At 37.7% G+C, this 21,579-nt stretch overlaps 2 protein-coding genes across 2 annotated transcripts; both read right to left on the bottom strand.

The window, feature by feature from the left end:
- Positions 1-266: 266 nt before the first annotated feature.
- usp3 (ubiquitin specific peptidase 3) lies at positions 267-12,029 on the bottom strand. Its single transcript, XM_069708624.1, has 15 exons — positions 11,610-12,029; positions 11,223-11,283; positions 10,312-10,449; positions 9,881-9,964; positions 9,541-9,622; positions 9,141-9,220; positions 8,223-8,336; positions 7,796-7,909; positions 7,455-7,604; positions 6,927-7,033; positions 6,129-6,209; positions 5,897-6,015; positions 5,663-5,776; positions 3,934-4,001; positions 267-3,243 (listed from the first exon to the last, which is right to left on the bottom strand). Exons 1-15 carry the CDS (start codon positions 11,698-11,700, stop codon positions 2,769-2,771), a joined length of 1,878 nt encoding a protein of 625 aa, XP_069564725.1. The 5' UTR covers positions 11,701-12,029; the 3' UTR covers positions 267-2,768.
- Positions 12,030-14,993: 2,964 nt separating this feature from the next.
- Positions 14,994-17,117, bottom strand: LOC138626732 (inter-alpha-trypsin inhibitor). The gene is made up of 5 exons (XM_069708612.1): positions 16,949-17,117; positions 15,723-15,899; positions 15,546-15,590; positions 15,201-15,279; positions 14,994-15,084 (listed from the first exon to the last, which is right to left on the bottom strand). The coding sequence occupies exons 1-5, from the start codon at positions 17,115-17,117 to the stop codon at positions 14,994-14,996; spliced, it is 561 nt and encodes a 186-aa protein (XP_069564713.1).
- Positions 17,118-21,579: the final 4,462 nt, after the last annotated feature.

Here is a 21,579-nt window from a genome sequence, read left to right as displayed (position 1 = left end):
ATGTATGTGCAGTTTGACACTAGGAGCCTATTTTCATATTCATTATTTTTCAGTGAGGGAGATGTGATTTTAACTGAACTTTTTTTTTTTTAATCAAAAACTAGAAACAAATTATCATTTGAAGCAGTGAACTTTTAAAATGTCTTTAGACATGTCTAGAGGGAATTGTTGAATTGTGGAGAAAAAAAGCCATTTATTGGCATTGAACATTGAAATATAAGTAAAATTCTTTAGGATTTGTAAACAAAAATTGCACAGGAAAGATATGACATAAATAAGAACTTTATCATTCAAAACCTGTTACTGAAAGGAATTACTAACAATGACAGGTACCAATGATCAAAATACAAAATGGTGGCACAAATTTTCCACTTTCCAATATTTTTTGCAGTTTAAATCAACACAAACCATCTCAAGACAGTTTTACATCTCCACAAAGCTTATCTCTGGACCTCGATCGAGAACAGGCTGTTTTGTGTCTGTGTCTTTAAAGTGCTTTGATATCAATGATCCTCTCTTCTGATTGGCTGACTCTTTTCTACTTGAGCAGGGCCAACCACGGGTTTGCTTAAGTCTAATAACTTGTGTCATGACTGTCCATCATTTTCTTCGACACAAAGGGTTGGACTGTTGGCTGAGTTTATGACATCACAAACTCACACTCACTCAATCTGTTGAATACAGGCTGTGTGCATTTCTGCGATTTGACTCGTTCACAGGGTTTATACAACACAGACCTGCTTTCTAATAAAAAAAGACAAGGAAATAAATCTGAATTTATTTCGGGTAGTACCTTTAATGACCTACTTTTAGGACCATAGAGCTTCCCTATATAAAATGTAAGATAAATACATAATATACTCATCACCCTAATGTGGCCCTCCATGTGACTGAAAGTCACGAGCACAATCAGTGTCTCGTAGGACTTTGCCTAAAGGAGCACAGAGTAAACTATGACTCATTTGCTCAACGGGAGGGTAGAGGACGTACTGAGACGGCAAAAGGCAAAATACCATGATTTGTACAGTATGTCAGCACCACATGCTACCTCGCCAGTTATGTCCTGTTCCACTTGTTATCACAAATTGCAAAAACAATGCAGGACATTGGGAAATGCCACCGTTGAGAGTCTGATCACATTCTGTACTGTGACTCACTGTGTCATGACGTCCTTAACCAGCCTGCTGATCCAACAAGCACAATGCAATGTGACCTTATTATTAGCAGCTGTAGCTCCAGTCTCCAAGCGAAAACAAGGAGGGGGGTGGGAGTGTGTGTGTGTGTGTGTGTGTGTGTGTAGTGGGGCACTTGTGTCATTAATGGGGACAGAGTAGCGAGCTCACAGCCACCTGTGAGCAGGCAATAAAGAGCAGCTGTTCCTCCGCATACAGGAGTGCTTGTTCCTGCCACAGAGAGAAGGCTTAGTGTCTGGCACGTGTCCCGAGGGGAGCTCTTTGTGTGTGTCAGTGTGTTTGGTGGTGGGTGGAGATCTACGCTAAAGGGAGGGAGGGGTTAGGGTTTGCTGAAGTCGTACTTGGACGTATCAAACCATATTTTTCTTTTACCATAATGAGGCTGTTGGGTGTGTTCCACCTTACAAATATAAAATAACATGAAAGAACAGTTCCCAGCATCCAAGATATTTTTGATCAAGTTGTTTGTTTTCAATTTAGAGCTGCAACTCATAATCTACTAATACCCTACTCAATAAATTGTTATTTATATACATGAAACAAATTGTGAAAAATGCACACAAAGGATCAAGTCTTCAAACTGTTTTTTTTTTTTTTGTCTTACCAACCATCTGTCCTTGTGAGACAGTATAGCAACATGATTCTAGGAAATTTGTTATTCTGACTAGTAATTAAATGGGAGCGTCTGCCATTTAAAAGATTACTAAAACAAGATCTAAGCATCTAGTGGATAAAAAGATTTCAGCTAATGGTAGTTATATAAACAACTTTATCGTCCTGTATAGTTTTGACTGTTACATGTTGTCTGGCTGGAAAGGGGTTCAAAACTGATGTAAAAACAAAACCACACATATTTGAATGAAATATTCTCCACTGTATTCTGTCGTGTTCACATTGCCCGATACACACTTTAAAAGAGATTTTGATTAGGTCCCGCGTCAGCCCATTTTAAAATTAACATAATATGTTACATGTTATTCCAGCACTAATACAAACAAAACAATTTGAGAATGATACATTTTTCTTTACCACTGGTTCTGATCAAGAGGTTAAAACAACTTTCTAAAGCTCTAATGAGCGCTTGTCAGTCAAATGCATTGCATTCTAAATCCTAAGATCTCCTCTAATACCTGGAAAACAGACCTACAAGGTTCTTAAGAGGTGGAACATATAAAATTAGAAACTTTAAAAACAACAGAAATGCCAAATATTTTTTTTACAATGACACAGTGTCTTGACACAGTGAATCTCATCCATCTAGGCTAAACATTGGACCAACTGAGGTTTTCCAAGGCTAAAGCTTGACTTTAAACGATCACCTTTGGAATCTATTACGTACAGAGAAGTCTACCTCAACTGAGGAATACATGATCAAGAAAATAAATGCAAAGTCACACTAATAAAAAAAAAGAAAAGAAAGGAAAAGCCAAATTATACACAGTGCTGTCAGGCAAGTCATAAAAACAAGAGATGCAGATACATTAAACGTGAAAATTAACTATAATAATCAAGCACTGTGACAAGTGTGATTGAGGTGAAGCCAGAGCTGGACTGACGCAGTGAAATCTGACAGATTCATTGTGCAACAGTTTGTACAGCTTGGCGAGCTTCCTCTGTTGCAGCCTTGTCTGAGGTATCCTTTTCTGTTGCAGCCTCCACTGATGCCGTGTCAGTCTCATCCAGTGCAGCCGTGTCTTTGCTCACATCTTTCAGGGTAGCATTATCACGGGCTTTCTCATCAAGGATATTCATGCGTGACGCCGCCACATCCATGTCTGTGGCTGCTGTGTCTGCAGCAAGCCTGTCCTGAGAAACTCTTTCTGAAGACACACTGTCCATGGCTGCCGTGTCCACAGCAGGCATATTTGTGGCTGTGCTGTTTGTGGCAAGCTTGTCTGAGGCCACCTGACCAGTCCTCTCCACGTAGAAGAGGATGTAGGCCTTGGCTTTCCTCACCGTGTCCTCATTGGTCAGAGTCACTGTGCTGTCGTTAAAGTGGTACCAGCAGCCCTCATGGCTGCCATATGCCGTGTAATGCCCCGATCCGACTCTGTGAACACAGACACGTATATCACATTCTGCCGCCTGGCTTCTTACGAGACTTCATTTATAGTTGCTGAAACAAGAGGCACACACAGTCAGCTTGGCAACACAGCAGCGGGGCAACATTGCCACTTCGAGGCCAATGGTAATACAGCAGCACTTTCATTAAGGGCACACCGAAACGCACTTACAGCATTTAGGGTCTACATTAATTTTTTAAACTGCAGCTGTCCACAAGGTTTTTGGGACAAAATGGGATTTGCATTGTTTATACACTGACCGGGTGACTGACAGGCTATCATAGGCAGGGCTGGCTGGCAGATGATCATGTATACATATACTATTTAGTCATGCATTAAAGTAGGGACTCGGCTCTTAGTTTTTCTCCTACAGTAAAACAAACACAGGAAGGAAATTAAAAAAAACACCTGACCTCAAACAAGTGTGACAAATCAAGCTGCCGCAGCATGAAGCTGCTCCAAGTGCTTGTTAAATCAGCCAAGTTGTAACTAGAGATTAAACTAAAACCCAAACATACTAAATATCAATTATATATTTTCCACCTGTATCCTTAAGCTGGGACGACGCTTCTTTGATTTCATTTCAAATGACCACAGCTTCAAGCATTTCTTACAACTATGTAAGGACTTAAATAAAGCCTGATATGAAGCCCGAAAGATGCAAAACACCAACTCACCCAGATCCATGATGCACCACGACAGCAACAAGGTCATACAGGCAACTCCCCTGTAATGAGTTCTCTGGCTGCAAATATAAAAGTACAAGAGGAGAAGCTGACCTTTCAATTCTGCCCACATCACACCATCATGCCCCAAGATTTACTGCCTCCCATCTGGATGTGTAAACAAGCCAGAGGTCTCACTTCCAGACTGGCAGACATATAAAAGTAAAAAAAAAGCTTCAACATGAAAATACCTGGATGGTTTAAAAGACAACATGTTACAGAACTCACTTTATACTCACACACACACAAATTGAGAGTCATTACTTCTCTTAAAATGTTTGACCGTCCCCAGTTTGACACTGGAAAACCGTTTTCAAACTCATCTGCTGAAGCAGGAGAGTTCCTTTGTGCTCCCCTTAAATTTAAGAATGCACAAATACGCAGGGTTGTGGGACTCGCTGTGGAACAGCGCCCCCTCGAGCTGCTACGCTTTCAGACACATTATGGAGGTTGGTGAATATGTAACTTATCTTTCAAACAGAATTATATTGGTGCATTACATTCCAGGCTTTTACACAAAGATCTAGTCAAAAGGAGTTCATGCTGAGCACAATACTGCTCCTGCCCTGACCATCAAACAGCGACTCTCTGATCAGGGAAAAAAAAAAAAAAAAAAACGCAGGTGTGCATCAGCAGGTCACTGCATCCTGCAAAGATGAGTACGGACCTCCTACATAACCAGCTGGGGATCTAAACACAATCCACAAATGCAGGTGCCACCCAGTGATCCAAATAATGAATAATACATTTGCTACAGATGGTACTGCAACAGCACAAGCCTGTCCATTACCGTTAATAATTAATTTAACAGGTTTCTTTGCTACTTCATAATCATCAAACATTAGGGAATAGACCACACAATTTAGGGCATTCACCTTTTTCCCAATGTTGGAAGGCAGACTACAGCAGTGATCAGTCTGGTTGGCAACAAGAGAAATACATGTTTTCTGCCCGTGTGGATCCATCACCAGCCGAATGTCGGGATGCAAAATTCAGTTTGACAAGATCATGAGTTTGGCAAAGGAGTTATTGTGATTTTGGAGTATAAACAGACCTTCTATAATAGCTTTATTTTAAATAAGTCTATTCTTCAGGCTGTCTGCGGCTGCTGTGTTTGTGCCCAATTTAAAGTGCAGTTATTACAGCGACATATTTCACATGCTATCCCAAGTCAGTTGTGTTGCATTTTGCTTGACATATTTTCATGATTTCCTTTTTAAGGTTACCAAACAATAACCTTTCATGACAAAGGTTTAAATTTTGCACAAGTACACTCTATTCTTGTGGTGCAGTATTGTGATGTTTCCCTCATCTACAACTGGGGTAATAGAAATAAAAATGTCCACTTTAACCATTTCAGCAAAGTTATTTTGTTCTGATCTGTTTTAAGAGGATATTTATTCATTTTTGACGCTGTCAATTGGTAAAACCAGTGTTTGTGAAGCCCACAAAGTAAAAAACAAAGTTAATTTTCACCGAGGGACGAACTTAAAAAGCACTTACTTTTTCTGATTGAACTGCAGGTTCCATGAATGTAGTTGTCCCTGTCCTTATCATTGTAAGAGTCAGTGAACGACTGTCGATTTATACCATTTGCTAATTTGTCTTGTCTGCAATATAACAGTTTTGAAAACTCTATGGTGGAACACCATGTTTAGCATTTCTTTAGTTTGGAGCTCACCTCAAGCAGGTAACCCCTCATGTCCAGGCCTTTCAGTGGAAACTCCACGTAGGTATCCACCTTGTTTCTCAAAAAGGCCGTCCAGTGGAATCGTTTTAGGTGCAGACACAAAACCTCAAGTTGGAAAGAAAAGTTCCACTTATACCAAAAACACACATTCTGTAGTTTCATAGAATATAGTGTCAAATTAGTCAATCATAATTTAAAAAAAAAAAATGAAATTCCATCTCGTACCTTTGGCAGCTTCTGGATCCAGAACTTCTTTGTGGATTTCTGTCGCTTTTTACACTTATGGCAATAGTACAGCTCTGTTTCATCAAGTTCTTCAAGGTCAGTGAAGCTATGTAAGCAGTCTATATCAAAATTAACCACAAAATACGCATGAATTTCAGCATCACACACACTTGAAACTAAAACCGCAAAGAAAATATCAAGAAATGATGGATTCTGACAGTGGGAAACTCACCACGCAAGGTACATGTTGGCCCTGGCTCCTGGTCCTTGCTTCTTTTTTGTCTGAATTGACTGGGAATGTCCAAAGAAAGATCTGAGTAAAAAAGAAAAGAATTAAATCTGTAATGTCCGGCATCACCAGGCTGCATCATGCTTTATATATAAAACCCTAATTAAATGGCTTTACATTCTCACTTTCTGATGTAGAGCAACAATCAAAAGATTCACTTCTTTTTGCTACTGAAAATCCACTACTAAGTTTGCAATGGTCATTGCTTTGCTAGTTTAGAAATGTACTGAAAAGGCCAAAAAATACTACGATTTTCTTTAGTTTGCTGTATGTGATTATTCTTTAAAAAGGGCAACACGCTCACTCCATGCACAAATTCACACAGCCCATGTTCAGCAACTGTGCCGTTTGGACTTTATGAGTTTCTGATATCACAAACTCATGCTCGTATCATTTTTCCGCCCTCAGTACAACCTGCTGTCCAACTTTGTATGCAGAAGAAAGTGGTCTTATAGCAAGCTTCAAGACCAAAGAAAACCGTCGTTGGACTCGGCATGCATCACTTTGATACAATTCAGCCAATTAGAGGAGAGGGTCGCTGATATACAAGCACCTTCAAGACACAGTCACAAAACTCCTGTTCTTGGCAGAGCTCCAAAGGGGACCTTAAGGGAGTAGATTTATTGAGATGGTTCTTGGGATTTAAAACCACAACAATATCTTCTCATGGATACAACGACTTCAAATGAAATACCAGAAAAGGGTAAGATATAGGACCTTTCACAAAATTTGGAGTCTCACCAAGAAATGGATCAAACTTCCGAGACTCCGTCCCACATATCAGGCAGTTGACTTCATTCTGAAGTATACCACCAAAAATAGATGTGACAACACTGGCAGTCCCATTTCTGTGAAGAATCAAAAAGCAAGTGTTTTTTTTATCAATTCATATGCATACACTATATCAAAACCTTTTGATGTTAAATAAATATACAAATAATCAAGAGTGTTAAAAAATAAATAAATAAAAAAATTCTGCATGTGAACCAGTTTAAAAGATTGAATTGCATTTTATGAAAATAAAATTGCATCTAGTCACTGATTGATGTTATAATTGCAACTAATAAAGACCAACACTGTTTTTTTCACAAGAAAATAAGAGGAAATATTACATATAGTAAAAATCCCACTACTGGAACAACAAAAATAAAAAAAAGACACTTTCATAAGCCACAAATATTTATTTTGTGAGTATAAAACAGTTGAAACACAAAAACACACACAGAAACAACAGTACAAACATTTTTTGTAAGGTTAGATAAGACTCACGTGCAACATTTGCCATCTGTGGTGGAGAATCTGACTCCATCCTGAGGCGAAACTGGGTGGGACGCCCCGTTGCGACTGTACTGGAGCTCCCTGTGGAGGTGGTCTAACAGGTAACGCATGAATTCATGGGCATCCTGCTGCTGATAGCCCCTGTAATGTATAAACAAACACAGCTTTAAATGGCATTACTGTAATGACTCACAATAGGTTGATCCAGTCTTTGACAATATCATGCAAACAATATGCTTCACTTAAGCACCACAACAGAACTGGTAAGGAAGGTGTTTACTGCTCAGCAGTAGCAGTAACTCTGGCAAACTCTCAGTGCGATGCTGGCTTACCTGAAACTTGGCATGATTTTCCATATGGCATAAAATAAGGAGTCTGGACTGAAGGCGCTCTGGCTCCCTTGCCACAGGGAACAAAGCGTTTTCCTGAACTCCTCCACCAAAGATCTATTCAACATAAAGTAACCCAGTTACCCTGCTGCATTGTCTAGCACATACAACATCTAAGCATGCATAATACTCTTCTGGGTTAAGAAAAAAAAAAAAGAGTTTACATAAGCCTCTATTACTTGTGTTGGACTGCAATAGTGTTTTTGTATTCTTCTGCAGCAAAATTAAGATAGTTTCAGCTCTTAAATGCAGAAGTCTGAGAAGGTTTTCCTTTGCGATTACTGAGAAATCATTTTTCAATTTAATACTTGCTGAAATGAATGCCAGATTAATGCCCATGAATCCTCCCTCCTCCAGAAGAGGACCTTACACACTGTTGTCCCCTTGGCTGCGGGTGTGGTACATCCTTCTTCCTGCCGTCTTACCACTGCGCAGAGCCACTGCAGGCAACTCCTTGAAATAACAGCTGAACTGCTTGATGTTGCTGTCAAAGAAACACGTTTTGTGATTACATGTTTTACACCCAGTATTTGCAAAACTCACAAACTCTATAAACAAGAGGAATGCCCATAATCCACAAGTTAGAACTATACACCTGCTTTAATTCTCTTTAAATCATCACATACTGTAGAATTGTTTATATTTATATACATATAAATTAAGTCTTTATCACTCTTCAATATCGCATACGTTTTATGGTTTCTAGATACATCGCAGACAAAGGGTTAGGTATTGTTCACTTGCCAGTAAGTTTGGTAGTGCAGCAGAAACTGTTTTTCCATGTTAAATATTCTCACTTGAATTGAAAATTATTGATGAAAAACTTTAAAGGGGGCCTCTGAGGTTGCCATGTAAAGACAATACAGTGCAACTAAGACAACAAGTCGCAACAATAAATTAGTAGTATATTTTATTTTCCATACAGAAATGTACTGAAACCAATGGGTGTCTGGAAAATAGACAAAAAAACGGTTTAAAAAAGACTATAGTATGCTTCAGCAATTGGTCAGCAGCAAAATAGAATGTAAATGTGATATCACAGCAGTTGAACCCTTTAGAAATGATGAATAATAGCTGTAGTGTGTTATAATAGTGTGTTAGTTAGGAAACCTGGCTTTTGGCTGTCTTGTTTCCAAGCAGCCTCTGTAATCCCCCTGACTGTGCCCCAGACTATATTAATAAAGGATGACTGGTCGTGGGGCCCTCGGTCTACAGGGGCAGAGCTACTGAATCGTGGCGCATACCCAGTTTACCACACACCTACTTCCTCCTCAGTGCAGAGCCTTACCTGAGGGACTGCAGAATGGCATTCATGAAGCACGTGTTCCCCAAGTTTCGCAGTCCTGTAGCACCTAAAGCCGCCCCATCCTTACAGAGACAAGTGATTGCATAAAGATCTGTATTATTTTAACCTCTTGTGGGAAAAGAGTGAAAAAGCAGTACATTTTAAACAAACATTTAAAGTTATCGTGACAGTTAGTCACTTAGTGTACAGCTCTGTAAAGGCTCGCTGTGACTCATTTAATTGCAGACCTGTGCCACAGTGTGACCTGTAAAAAGAAAAATCTGAGCAAGTTTTAAGGAGCAGTATAGTCTTTAGTGCTGGGGTGGGCTGGGGTTGTGGAGTAGCTGTAACTTTGTTTCTTCTCACAAAAGAATAGCAATGTTACTTTTCAAGCATTACTTACATTGTCTTTTAACAACTTGCTGTCTGGAACCGGGCTTTCCTGAAGTTTTCTTTTCCTTTGTCGGTCACCCATTAGTGCTGAACTGTAAGAGGAGGAATTGTTTTATTTGGATTCTTATCTTTTACTGAGCATGCTGTGATACATCGTTTACATGCATCGTCCTGATTACGCAGGACTTTTTCGAGCAAATGTTTCTTAAATTTAGTTTATATGTCAAACTATCTGAATTCATTCTCCATTTTAATAATTGTCATTTACTTTTGCAAATATCGTGATGATATTGTAAAAAATGAGACCAAAAAAAAAACATGTACAAAGACGCCCCTCTTGAAATACTTACTTTTCGAAACTCTGAAGATGTTCCCTCACCTTCTGCACCTGCCCGAGTTTGGTATCATTGACAGCAAAGTCATCACATCTGTAACTGTAAAATCCAAATCAGTCAAAACATGCACATATTAAGAGAAAGAAAAACTGTATTAACACTTATTCCCATTAAAGCTTTGCAAGAAACACATAACCATATAAATATTCTGCCACGTTTGACTGTGGTAGCATTCAGCATTAAACCACAAGTGAGAACGTGGCAGGAGTGATTTTCATCAAATAATTAAAACACGTTTGGAAGAAATTGAACAGTATTCTGGTGACAAAGCTCGATTAAAAACATTTTGTTTCTATTACTACAGCACAATCCTCTGGCTGTTAAAAGTTTGACTCTGACAGATTGTAGACCGTACTGTAGAGAAACTGGTCATGAAGGACACTCACCAAAATACGCTGTAGTTGCTGCAGTCCATACAGACAGAATGATGCGTTTTTTCTTTCTCCTGTTTCTCACCCTTCCTTTGACTAATGCCAAGGACTTGGCTGTCCTCAAAGTGTTTCTTTGCATGTCCGTTGACATATCTATACAAAAAGAGCACTTTATTAGACACAATGTCTGGAATTACCTGAAGATAATCCAATATAATCTAAGAAATTTCCCCTCGGGGATTAATAAAGTGTATAAAATCAAAAAAAAATCCAAAATCCAAAAGGTATTAGCTTTAGCTCACAAATGTTATCAAAAGTTTAGATCCAGGTATGTCAAAAGATGTATACAAATACTCTTTTTGGGATGTGTTTTTACTAGAAGGAAATTAAAAAGTAACCGATTCGAAAATTTTAAACCACTACCCTTTTTCCGTTACTAAAATATTCAGAATTTATGAACATGCAACTATTTTGTATTTCAGAAGTGGAATTACTTGAGACAATATGTCTCTTTAAAGACGTGTGCAATGCAGGCCTCAAGTTTCCACATCACACTTTTGTCAGCAAACTATTGGACCAGGATTGGTTTCCAAACCTTGTTCTATTTGTCGATATAACCAATAAAGTGTTCTCATCAGTTACATTTTTATTTGTCTATATTAATGTTATTTCACATGGTTTAAATACAATACACACAATAACATGTTTTTGTTTTTTGAGTGGTGTACAACAAAGACGCCAGGAAAAAGTGGAATTCTTCCTCTGGTGTTCCAATTTGGGAAACACATTCTTAAAATAGATCCAAAAACAGTGCGTTGTTGGATGACCTTTTACGTTTTCCAAAGTTTGGTAATAAAGCATAAAAATCACAGTGGAGAGGAAATGGAAACTGGTGCAAACTGATGGCTTTTATTACACCGACTTACCGTCCACAGTGGACCACCAGACAGGTAAGGCAAATCCATGGACTTTTATTAGACCTGCAAACTGAACATAAAAGACGAGACTGATTAGTGACGCAGTGTAGTGCTGTGATTTACTTCTGAATGGGCCAATCTCATCTTTCACGTGTCACAGACAAACTGCAAAACCTCGTGAATTGTGATTTGCCCTTGTGGTAGCTCCTGTGTTGACTTGCAGCTATTAGTATCTATCAAGCTGAGACAAATATGGCAACTTCGGTTAGCCTGAACAGAGGCTGGGATCCACACACACACACACACACACAAAATAAATAATAATATGTCACATACAGCTGTTAATCTATGACACCGAGTAACGCTGAAAGACGAGAAGAGCAGCGCGTCTCTTACCGTTGCAGCACCAGGAGGACGGAGCGCCGTTCGGGAACCTGGAGGAGTCGATGGCACAGGTCGCGTTGGAGTTCAGATGAGGGCACTCCATCAGCTCACGGTGGTCACCAAGTCAGCCGACGCACGGATGGTGAAAGGTCCCGGGCAGCTAACAATAGTCAGCCAATTAACCTCAAACCAGCGAGCTAACGTTAGCTTGCCAACTACTTCTGATTGCGAGCGCACGTTTTGTCCCGTCTTTGATAACGCCTGCGCGTTTGGTCGCTCACAACACGGCGAGGAACATTTCGGGGGCGAAACAGTTCACAGGAACACAAAAGGACTGCCGTGCCACCCCGGACATGCTGCTGGATTAAATAGTAACGTTATCGTTTTGGTGTGTAAGGTCCCAAATAACTGCTGGCTCTTGCCACAAACAAATGGAAATAACTTGAGGAAGTGACGTATTGTCTGCCGGCTCGGCCGTGCGCCAACGCGACTGCGAAAACGCTTCTGGGAGTCACATTGTACGACTTCCTTCTTCGCTTTTATTCACCGAGCCGCTTGTGTACAGACACCCTACGTGCTTTTTTTTTTTTTTTTAATTAATTTTTTTTTATTTATTTGAGACAGCATCCTTTTCTATTGTATAACAAATCCAGTAACATTTGGAGGCTCCGATATTTAGCCACATTTAGCCATATTGTTAGTCTTGTTCGGAAGTTGGGCTCCGAGACGCATGCGTAGTTGTGTTGATTCCTTTTCGTCTCCTCCAACAGCATGGCAGTAAACAATGTGACTTTAACATAGGCCTACGTGTTAAAAAAAAAAAAAGAAAAAGTAAATACTTTTAATTAAGTTTTAATCTGCATTATTCTAACATGAGTGTATCTTGAGCTCTGAAATCAGCACTAGTTTAGATGGTTAGGCACAATACTTTGTAATTTCCTGTTCATCATTATACCAAAATGATGTTCTCCAGTAAATACATAATTCATGTATTAACCTAATATTATTAGGAGTTAACAATTTGAGTTGCACCTGTTAGTAACATGTGTAGATAGGTCTGCTCAAAATATTAAGACATTTGTTACTGCTTGTATGTAGATTCACGTTATCTGTGGTTTTACCATTACAACAATACTAGATTACTGACATTTAAGAAGTAAGTATGTAAAGAATATGATGTTTTCCTTGAATATTTTGCACATGTTGAGTTCAGCAGTGAGCATGCTGATAAAGTCTGAAAGCAACTTATTTGAAAAACAATGTAACCCATTTGATCACCATAATTTAATTTAATTTAATTTTCTTCACATTGATAACACGAACAGGTGCTAACCTGGCACTTTAAGCTTCCGAGTTTGACATTGATTAAAACCTGTTACAGAGACGGCATGCACACACACACACACACACAAAAAAATCTACAAATCAATTGGTATAGCTAAAACACCAACATGCTGCTTGAATTTTGTTGGCACAGAATGGAGCAAGATTAAAACATTGATTCACACTATTTAAACATGACATAATGGATCAAACACATTTAAGAGGAGGATTATATTTAGTCCAACTGCACCTCTATGTTGTCAACAGGTTGTGTCTTATACACATGGAAAGTACTCCCAAGATGCTTCTTAGCTGCTCCATAAAGATATGAACCCGGGTCATCCACATGGCCAGGTTAAACTGCTATGAGGCACCTGAGCAAAAATCTGATGTGGGCCCCCACTTACCATTCCACCTGCCACCTAGTTCCTGTTAAAGCCCTGCGACAACACTTGTCCGGTTGTAGATATCTAATCAAATACAACTTTATTTGGGAATATGCTCCACATAAGGACAATAGACACTAAAATAATAGCGTTGGAGCGAAGGCAGGGAACACCCTCGCCAGGTCACCAGTCGATCACAGGGCAAGAATCACCAATGAACCTGACAAGCATGTCTTTGAATAGGATCATGGTTTTGGTTGTGATAATTATGTTAGTTACATAAGTTACAAATGATGAAAGTGATGTTACATCTGTCCAATATATTATGTAAAGCAAAATAAGTCAACATTGACTTTTGGTTTCACATGAGAGTCACTGCTCTCCTGGGTTAAAGTCATGTGTTTGAAAAATGCAACCACCCTGATAACCTCCCTATATGGACGTTGTCACTCTTTATACTCTACCACGTGACTTCCTCCTTTGCTCCTGTCATAATTACAACAACCACTAGAGGTCACAATATGTGTAAATTGAGGTCGTTTTAATACCTTTCAACAATCAACCAGTGACGTTTTTCATGTGAGAATGGACTTATACCCAGTAAAACAGCCGTGGTCATCCAGTCATATTTCTGAAACTGCTCAAAACAAAACAAGTTGCTACAGAAATGTCACATTATTAACAATTGTGGTGAAAAATAATTAACACTCAGATGAATGCAAACAGCATATTTTATTGAACTAATCACTTAACTTCACACAGTGCTTCGTTTGAACCCTAAAGCAACTTAAACAGTACAAAAGCACCTCTCTGCCATGTATTCTGTTAAACAACACTAAACATAGATGATTATGGTGTTTTGTAAATATTTACACCTCTTACACTGTATAATAAAAAAGTTGGAACTTCACCAGCACGTTTCCCATATAAAAGACATTGATTATTCTGCAACATCGTACATCTCAAATATAACACATCAGCATTAACATTTCATGACATTACATATTTTAAGATAACTGAGAAACATGCTGACATTTTTATGGTTTACCACCTAAAACAAAAAACTCACAAATGCTGAGCTCTAAACAGTAATAACAGAGAGTGCACCAGGCTTCACTGTACAAAAACAGTGCTAAATACATGTGTTGGGTTTTGAATTGGCACATGCATTCAGAAGACTTCAGACAGTTTTTAGCAAATCACCAGGTGATGATGCAGTTGTATTTTGGAAACACTAAAAAGATTATGAGATCAATCTATAGAATCTGAACTATAGAGAAGATGAAATAAAAGGAAATGTTTGTCGTTTTTTCTGGAAAAATTACTTAAATAGTTAATTGATAATTCAAACGATTGTTTTATTTTCTATCATTCAACTGATTAACTGACTGTTACTACAACTATTTAACCTCTTTTTTCATTTTAATTACAAATTGACTGATTAAAATAATTAAAGATTACTGATTAAAAGTATAGAATAAATATTTCAAGAAAATAGTAGAACTAAAGAAACATCACTGCACGTGTGCAACCAAAGACAAAATTGAGCTGCATTCTAATGGCCATTACATATGGTTAAGGTGAATTTAGAAATGTTAGAATGATGACATGTTTGATATCAAGACTGGGAGGGTTTTTGCCCAAACAAAGCTGGTAAAAACTATTCATCTCCTATTGAGGTGATTTTCTATGCCATTTCAATCCTGTTGCCCTGATTGGCTGGGTCGGACTGGTCGTCTTTACTCTTCCCTGCGCCCTTCTTCTTTGAACCCTCTTTCCTAGAGGAGTACAAAAAATAAGTACAATAAGTGTTATAATAATTTCAGGAGAGCTGCAATTACCTGTATGTGACAATCTTGCTTTTTAGATATATTTGGAAGAAAAGTGGTCTTACTTTGACTGAACGCTCAGGACAATCACAGTTATGAGGACAGCAGCAATAATGAGTCCAAGCAAAACTCCGCAGATGATTGCTGTTAAAGACAACAGTAGTTTAACACATGAGGATTTGTGTAAAAGGATTCAACACTATACAAACAGTTTTAGAACAGTTTTATGCAGACTGTTTCACCTAGTAAGAACCTGATGCACAATGTGCAAAATTATATAATTTGTCTTAACAACCAGCTTGGACTAAAACAGGAAGTTGTTTTAAAATAAAAGGGAGTTTAAAGTATATTTGCACTGTGTAGCTCTTCAAATAATAATTTTACATTGAGTTCACTGTGCGTCTACTGACCAATAGGAGTGTCTGGCTCGTCCTCCTCAAGTTCATCACCATCATCTACAAACCAAAACAATTAACAGATATCACAATACATTTGACTGACTCATGAGTTTTAAAACATGAAATGACATATTGATATAGTAAAATATCATCAGCCACCGTGTACACAAGAAAGAGATGTTTGCTTACCGTGGATGCCAGCACATGTGGTATTGCAGGAGTTGTAGTCAACAAATCTGTTTCCATTTCCGATGCATCCAGTCCATAAGAATTTTTTGCATTTGTCATGAAACGAATCGTAGTAGTATCTCAAATAGTGACCGTCGCATGTACCCAGGGTCTTTTTGAAGTGGCAAGCTTTGGATGCTATGGGGAGAAAACATCATTTTGATATCAACATTATTCAAAATAGCAGTAGGAGTGGTTGTGATTGATTATGTATAGGAATACTTATATGAAATCAGCTGAGTATTTTGATCAACATTTCATCAGGTTTGGGTCTGTTTTAAGTAGTCCTGGTCTTTCACCACTTGGTGGCGTATCACTAATACTGAATGCTGACAAGTATTATTTTCAGCCTCTTGAACATGAAACACTTACATATGAAGAAATTATAAAACAGTAAACCTTAACAGTGTTTGGGTTTATTGAATCAATAAACAAATTAGCACTGATAGGTTTTAGGGTTGTAATTAAGGTAGGTAGGTAGGTAGGTATGGTGTATACTTTATTAATCCCCGAGGGGAAATTTTTTCACCACAGCAGCATACATACAGGAGCAATAATAGAAACAATAGAATAAAATAATAATAGAATAGAATAATATAATAGAAAAGCAATAAAATATAAAATATAAATATAAAATATAAAATGCACAGTACATACAGTATATATACAGTACATTAAATATCTATATATATTATATACAACAAACAAAGAAACACAGTCAACAGTGTTATTGTACTGTGATGGATTTTGCCAGAGGTGAGTTATTGTAAGTCTTATGGCAGTGGGCAGGAATGATCTCCTGTATCTGTCCTTGTGACAGCGGAGCTGGAGGAATCTTTTAGAGAAACATGTTTGTCTTCAAAAATAACAGTGTTTCCTGTTTAATATTTGGTTAAGGCAGATCACTCAAGAAGGCATCTCTCTCTTACTAAGGTGTAATAAGGAGGCTTTATGATTATACTGTTGTTTCATGGCTCTTTGGTCATAAAACTCTACCTCAGCAGCCAATTCATGTTCCAAAGTTCTTAGAAAACCAAGAAGAAGGACATGTTTTGTCTTGGACATCTACTTTTAGGGAATCTTTAAAGTTACATTTGACATTTTGCATATTTGCAACTGAGGGTGGTTAAACCAAGTGTGTGACTCAATTAAATGTATGTCCTTCTAAATACATAAAATCCTCTTACCATCCACTGGGTAGATATTTTCTGCATTGGCTGAACAGTTTCTGATGCACTCTCTTTCATTGTCAAACCGGTTGGCATTTCCTCCTTGGCCTTTGTAGAGGAAAGGACTGCACTGATCGCTGGCAGGATCATAATGCACAGAAAACACAAAGAGTGTGCCTTCACCCATATCAGGATCTAATTGACAGAAATCTGTTGGAAGATAAAAAATAAATTGAAAGTTACATTTATATTAGCAAAACTTGTAACATGTAACATTTCAAGTGATTAATTCATTCAACTTTGATCTGAGGTACTGTTACTGAGTAAGCTGGTTAGATGACCGTTACACAGTTAGTCCCATATACTGTGTGTTTCAGTAGAAATCATCAGTATATATACAATTAATGTTTAACTAATCTGATCCACTCCCTCTTTTTATGATGGCAATAAAAACTATCATTTATGGTACATTTTCAGTCCTCCCGCCCTTCACAGATTTCACCGAAGGGAAGTGGTTTCAAATGGTTCTTTTACCCAGAAATGCAATTGATTTTGGAGAGAAACAAACTATTTACATTACTAACTAAATAAACAGCCATTTAAACTGGGTGCTGAAAATATGGACCTCCCTCAGTGAGGTGAGATGAAGATACAGGTTGACAGTTTCAGCTCAGTCAGGCTCAGACAGAAATGATCTCATTGTTTAAAAGTTGTGAATTATAGAGAAAGGAATTGTCCAGTCAGCTTAGTAAAATTGTTGGGAGTAAGTAAATAACATTTCCAGGAGAGTTGATACCACCATTTCTCTTTTGGTCGCAGATAAATACAGTCATTGTTGGCTTCAGTTGCAAGTCATGGCATGAACAGAGTCCGTACAAAAGATGAAATACTTATATACTATTAAACTCAAAGTGAAACCGTTGTTTCCATCAAATCAAATGATTTGTTGTTGAACTGATTTTTTCCTCTCAAGAAAATATGAAAGCATCACTATTATTCTGCCTATAGATTATATAGTCCACAGAAAATTCCCTTACCTGAGAAAAACTGAAAAATAATATAGGCGCCATGTTGTTCTGAAATGACTGAATGACCATGTTTCACTAAAGTTGAGCCCTCGTGCTGATAGCCTGGCCTCCTTCGGTAAGTAAACCTCTGCTCTTTAAACTGGTTCTTGGTTTTAAATTAGGTGTAACTTTAGAAAACAGTTTGATGTACCTGGTGGTGATGAATGACTGATGGGGAATGCTGAAAAAATAATCCCCAAAAACAGAAGGTGCTTCATCTTGCTGCTTGTCGTTGTGCTGTCTTTCCTGGAGTGAGGGAAGGTTGTAAACTACAATGGGAGTAGGTACTCATTACTGACCTTTGGACTGACATTTCTCTGATTGTGATACCTTCAATCAAATCAAAAGCTAATGGCAACGAAAGACAATCCCTCCTTTACTGTTAGTGAGAGGTTGCAGTTTGTTAAAATATTACATAACCAGTTATAACCGGATCGGTTCAGCATTCAATACATATTTATTGGCCCCGCTGTTGCAGTACAGCAGCAACCTATACAGACACATACAGTTAGGCATATTGTAGGTCAACAGTTACAGTGTAAATAGGTTAATTTTGTCTTGTTATACAGCATGTTCTTTTCTGATACATCTTTTACTTACATCTTCCTGATTAGGAACATTTTATTGGCAAATATGTCTTAGCTTGGCTTCATATGTTAAAGCAACACAACTTATTCTCCACTGTATTATTGTTATTTACGGCATTATTTAAAATATTGCATATCATGGTAGACAAAAACACTGAAAAAAAACATATATAAAGACCTTATTCTCAAAATACTTAATTTTCTAAACTCTGTTTAAAAAAAGGTTTGTTCCCTAACCTTTTCCACCTGCCCAAATTTGGTGTCACTCATAGCAAATTCATCACTTCTGTAACTATAAAATCCTCATTAGAAATAGAAGATTATATTTAATCAAACTGCACCTCTCTCTATATTGGCAACAGAATGTGTCTTATGCACATAGAAAGTACTCCCAACATCTTTCTTGGCTGCTAAAGATTCAGAGTCATGGCCAGATTAAACTGCTGAGGCCCCTCGGAAAAAATCTGATGTGAGCCCCCAATGACCCTCCCACCTGCCACCTAGTTCCTGTTAAACCCTGCAACAACACATCATGTGCTAAAACTATATGTCTTATGTTGTAGTTATCCAATTAAACACAACTTTATTTTGGAATATGCTCTACATAAGGACACCTAGAAACTAAAAAAATAATGCTCCTTAAACTAGATTTTGACACTGCTTGGGCCCCTCTGTGAGATGGGGCCATTGTTATAATTAGCTAATAATGCAGAGCCCACCTTGTCTGAGTTACACTTTAATGGTGCAAGTACCTTTAATTAGTTACGCAACCAATATTAGTCACGAACTAACTAACATTTTTTTATATTACCAAACCCGGTGGATGAAACTGTGTTTTTGGTGCCTCTGAGGGTCTGGTGCTTCTGGGCATTTGCCTTCTTTGCCTCTCTGATAATCCAGCCCAAGACATCCTCAAACCAAAATGACCCAATAGGTAAATTTTCACTGACTCCCAAATGACATGTCTGAGGGCCCTCTAGAGTTCCTACACATCCTCAAACTTTGACTACAGAATAGGTAATTTGACCGTTGCAGAGTACCAGTGTAATGTTAAATACATTACATTAAAATAAATTGACTGTTGGTTTCACATTGGACGCAGTCACTGGTCTCCTGGGTGAAAGTCCATACACCCACTCCTGATAACATCCCTATACGGATGTTGACACCTTTTTTATGCCGTTACCTGACTTCCTCCTTTGCTCCCATCATAATTATTACAAACACTACAGGTCACACTATGTGTGAATATATACAATATGTGTAAATATATATTCTTCAACAATCAACCATCGTCATTTTTCAATCTGAGAATGGGCAGTCCAGTGATCCAGTCATCCCGTCATATTTTTTGAAACTGATCAAATCAAAAGAAGTTGTGAAAGAAATTTCACATTATAACAATAATGGTGAAAAATAACTTCCAGGTGAACACAAACAGCGTATTTTATTGAACTAATCAAGCAACTTCTCAGTGTTTTGTTTCAACCCTGCTGCAACTCAAACAATACAAAAGCACCTCTCTGCCATTTATTCTGTTAAACAACACTGAGAATATTTTTTAGCACTAAACATAGATGATAATATTTTTTTCTGAATATTTACAAACTCCTACACTGAATAATCCAAAAGTTGGAGCACCATCAGCACATATCCCAAAAAAAGGCTTTAAATATTCTGCCATACGAATAATAACTTTACATCCCAAATATAACACGAGCATGAACATTTCATGATATTACACATTGTAAGATAACTGTGAGAAAATGAAAGTGTTTCGTTTAACATATTCATGTTTAAAGCTTAAAACAATAGTAATAATAATACTCCTCCGTTTGTCCTTCTTCTATGAGCTCAGTGTCCTAGGAGTACAATAAATAAGTACAAAAAAATGTGACAATAATTTCAGGAGAGTTGCTGTTACTTGTAAGTAATGATCTTGCTTTTCAGCTGTAGAAGGAAGAAAATAACTAAATTGGTCTAACTCTGAGTTAACGCTCAGGACAATCACAGTTATAAGGACAGCAGCAATAATGATTGCAAGCAAAACTCCACATACTGTATAATTGCTGTCAGAGATAACAGCAGTTTAACACAAGAGAATAATAAACAAATTATATGAGAACAGTTTTATGCAGACAGTTGCACCCGATAAGAACCTGATGCACAATGTGTTAAACAATGTTCACACAGTGAACTCTGTAAAATTATTCCTTGAGGGAGCTATCCTAATATACTTTAAACGTTCTTTCTTTTCTAAAAAAAACTCTGTGTTAAATTTGTCAAACCAACTAGGTTTGGCAAAATTTCAGAGTTGTTATGTAGTAGAGTTGAATTTTTAGTAGTATGTCAAATAGATACCATTACATGTACCCTGAGCCTTTTTAAAGTGGCAAGTTTTCGATGCACTGTAGAGAAAACATAATCTCATTATCATAATGTATTCAAAATGGCAGTAGCAGCAGTTGTTCCTTAGGTTTATTGATTACATTAATACAAAAATCACAAATGAAATTGATTAGTCGACAAGATTATGCATACTAAATCAGATGAGTATTATAATGCACACTTTAACAAGCTTTTGTCTGTTTTAAGTAGTCTGGCTTTCTCACAACTTGGTGTCGTCTTGGTAATAGCTAATGCGGGCATTATATTTTTGGGTTGACTGTCTGTCCATACATCCATACTTCCGTGCCATTCTCATGAATGCAATATATTTAAAAAAAAAAACACTTCAAGGGAATTTCTTCAAACCGGGCAAAAGCATTAACTTGATACCAAGGATATACTGATTCGATTGTGAGGGGCCAAAGGTTAAAAGCCAATTTCATTGTGACCCCAATTTGACACATTCGCATGAACATAATATCTAAGGAATGCCTGAATAGAATTACTTGAAATGTTACACAATTATTCACTTGGCCTCAAGGATGAAGCGAGTAAATTTTGGTCATGAACGGTCAGAGGTCAAGGTTAATATGACCTCATCCGTCCT

Source organism: Brachyistius frenatus, unplaced genomic scaffold (genome assembly GCF_029030835.1).
Source record: "Brachyistius frenatus isolate BFR_SWC_R1_liver_20210118 unplaced genomic scaffold, ASM2903083v1 Contig_77, whole genome shotgun sequence".
Lineage (NCBI taxonomy): Eukaryota > Metazoa > Chordata > Actinopteri > Embiotocidae > Brachyistius > Brachyistius frenatus.
This window is presented reverse-complemented; position numbering and strand designations above follow the sequence as displayed.

Coding starts and splice junctions, on each gene's coding strand:
- LOC138626732 (XM_069708612.1), bottom strand. CDS start 17,117: ATGGGTGAAGGCACACTCTTTGTGTTTTCTGTGCATTATGATCCTGCC. Junction 15,280..15,545: donor CGAGCCAGACACTCCTATTG/GTCAGTAGACGC, acceptor TGTCTTTAACAG/CAATCATCTGCGGAGTTTTG. Junction 15,085..15,200: donor GTCCTGAGCGTTCAGTCAAA/GTAAGACCACTT, acceptor GTACTCCTCTAG/GAAAGAGGGTTCAAAGAAGA.
- usp3 (XM_069708624.1), bottom strand. CDS start 11,700: ATGGAGTGCCCTCATCTGAACTCCAACGCGACCTGTGCCATCGACTCC. Junction 9,965..10,311: donor AGCAACTACAGCGTATTTTG/GTGAGTGTCCTT, acceptor TGGATTTTACAG/TTACAGATGTGATGACTTTG. Junction 8,337..9,140: donor GCCATTCTGCAGTCCCTCAG/GTAAGGCTCTGC, acceptor TTTCTTTGACAG/CAACATCAAGCAGTTCAGCT.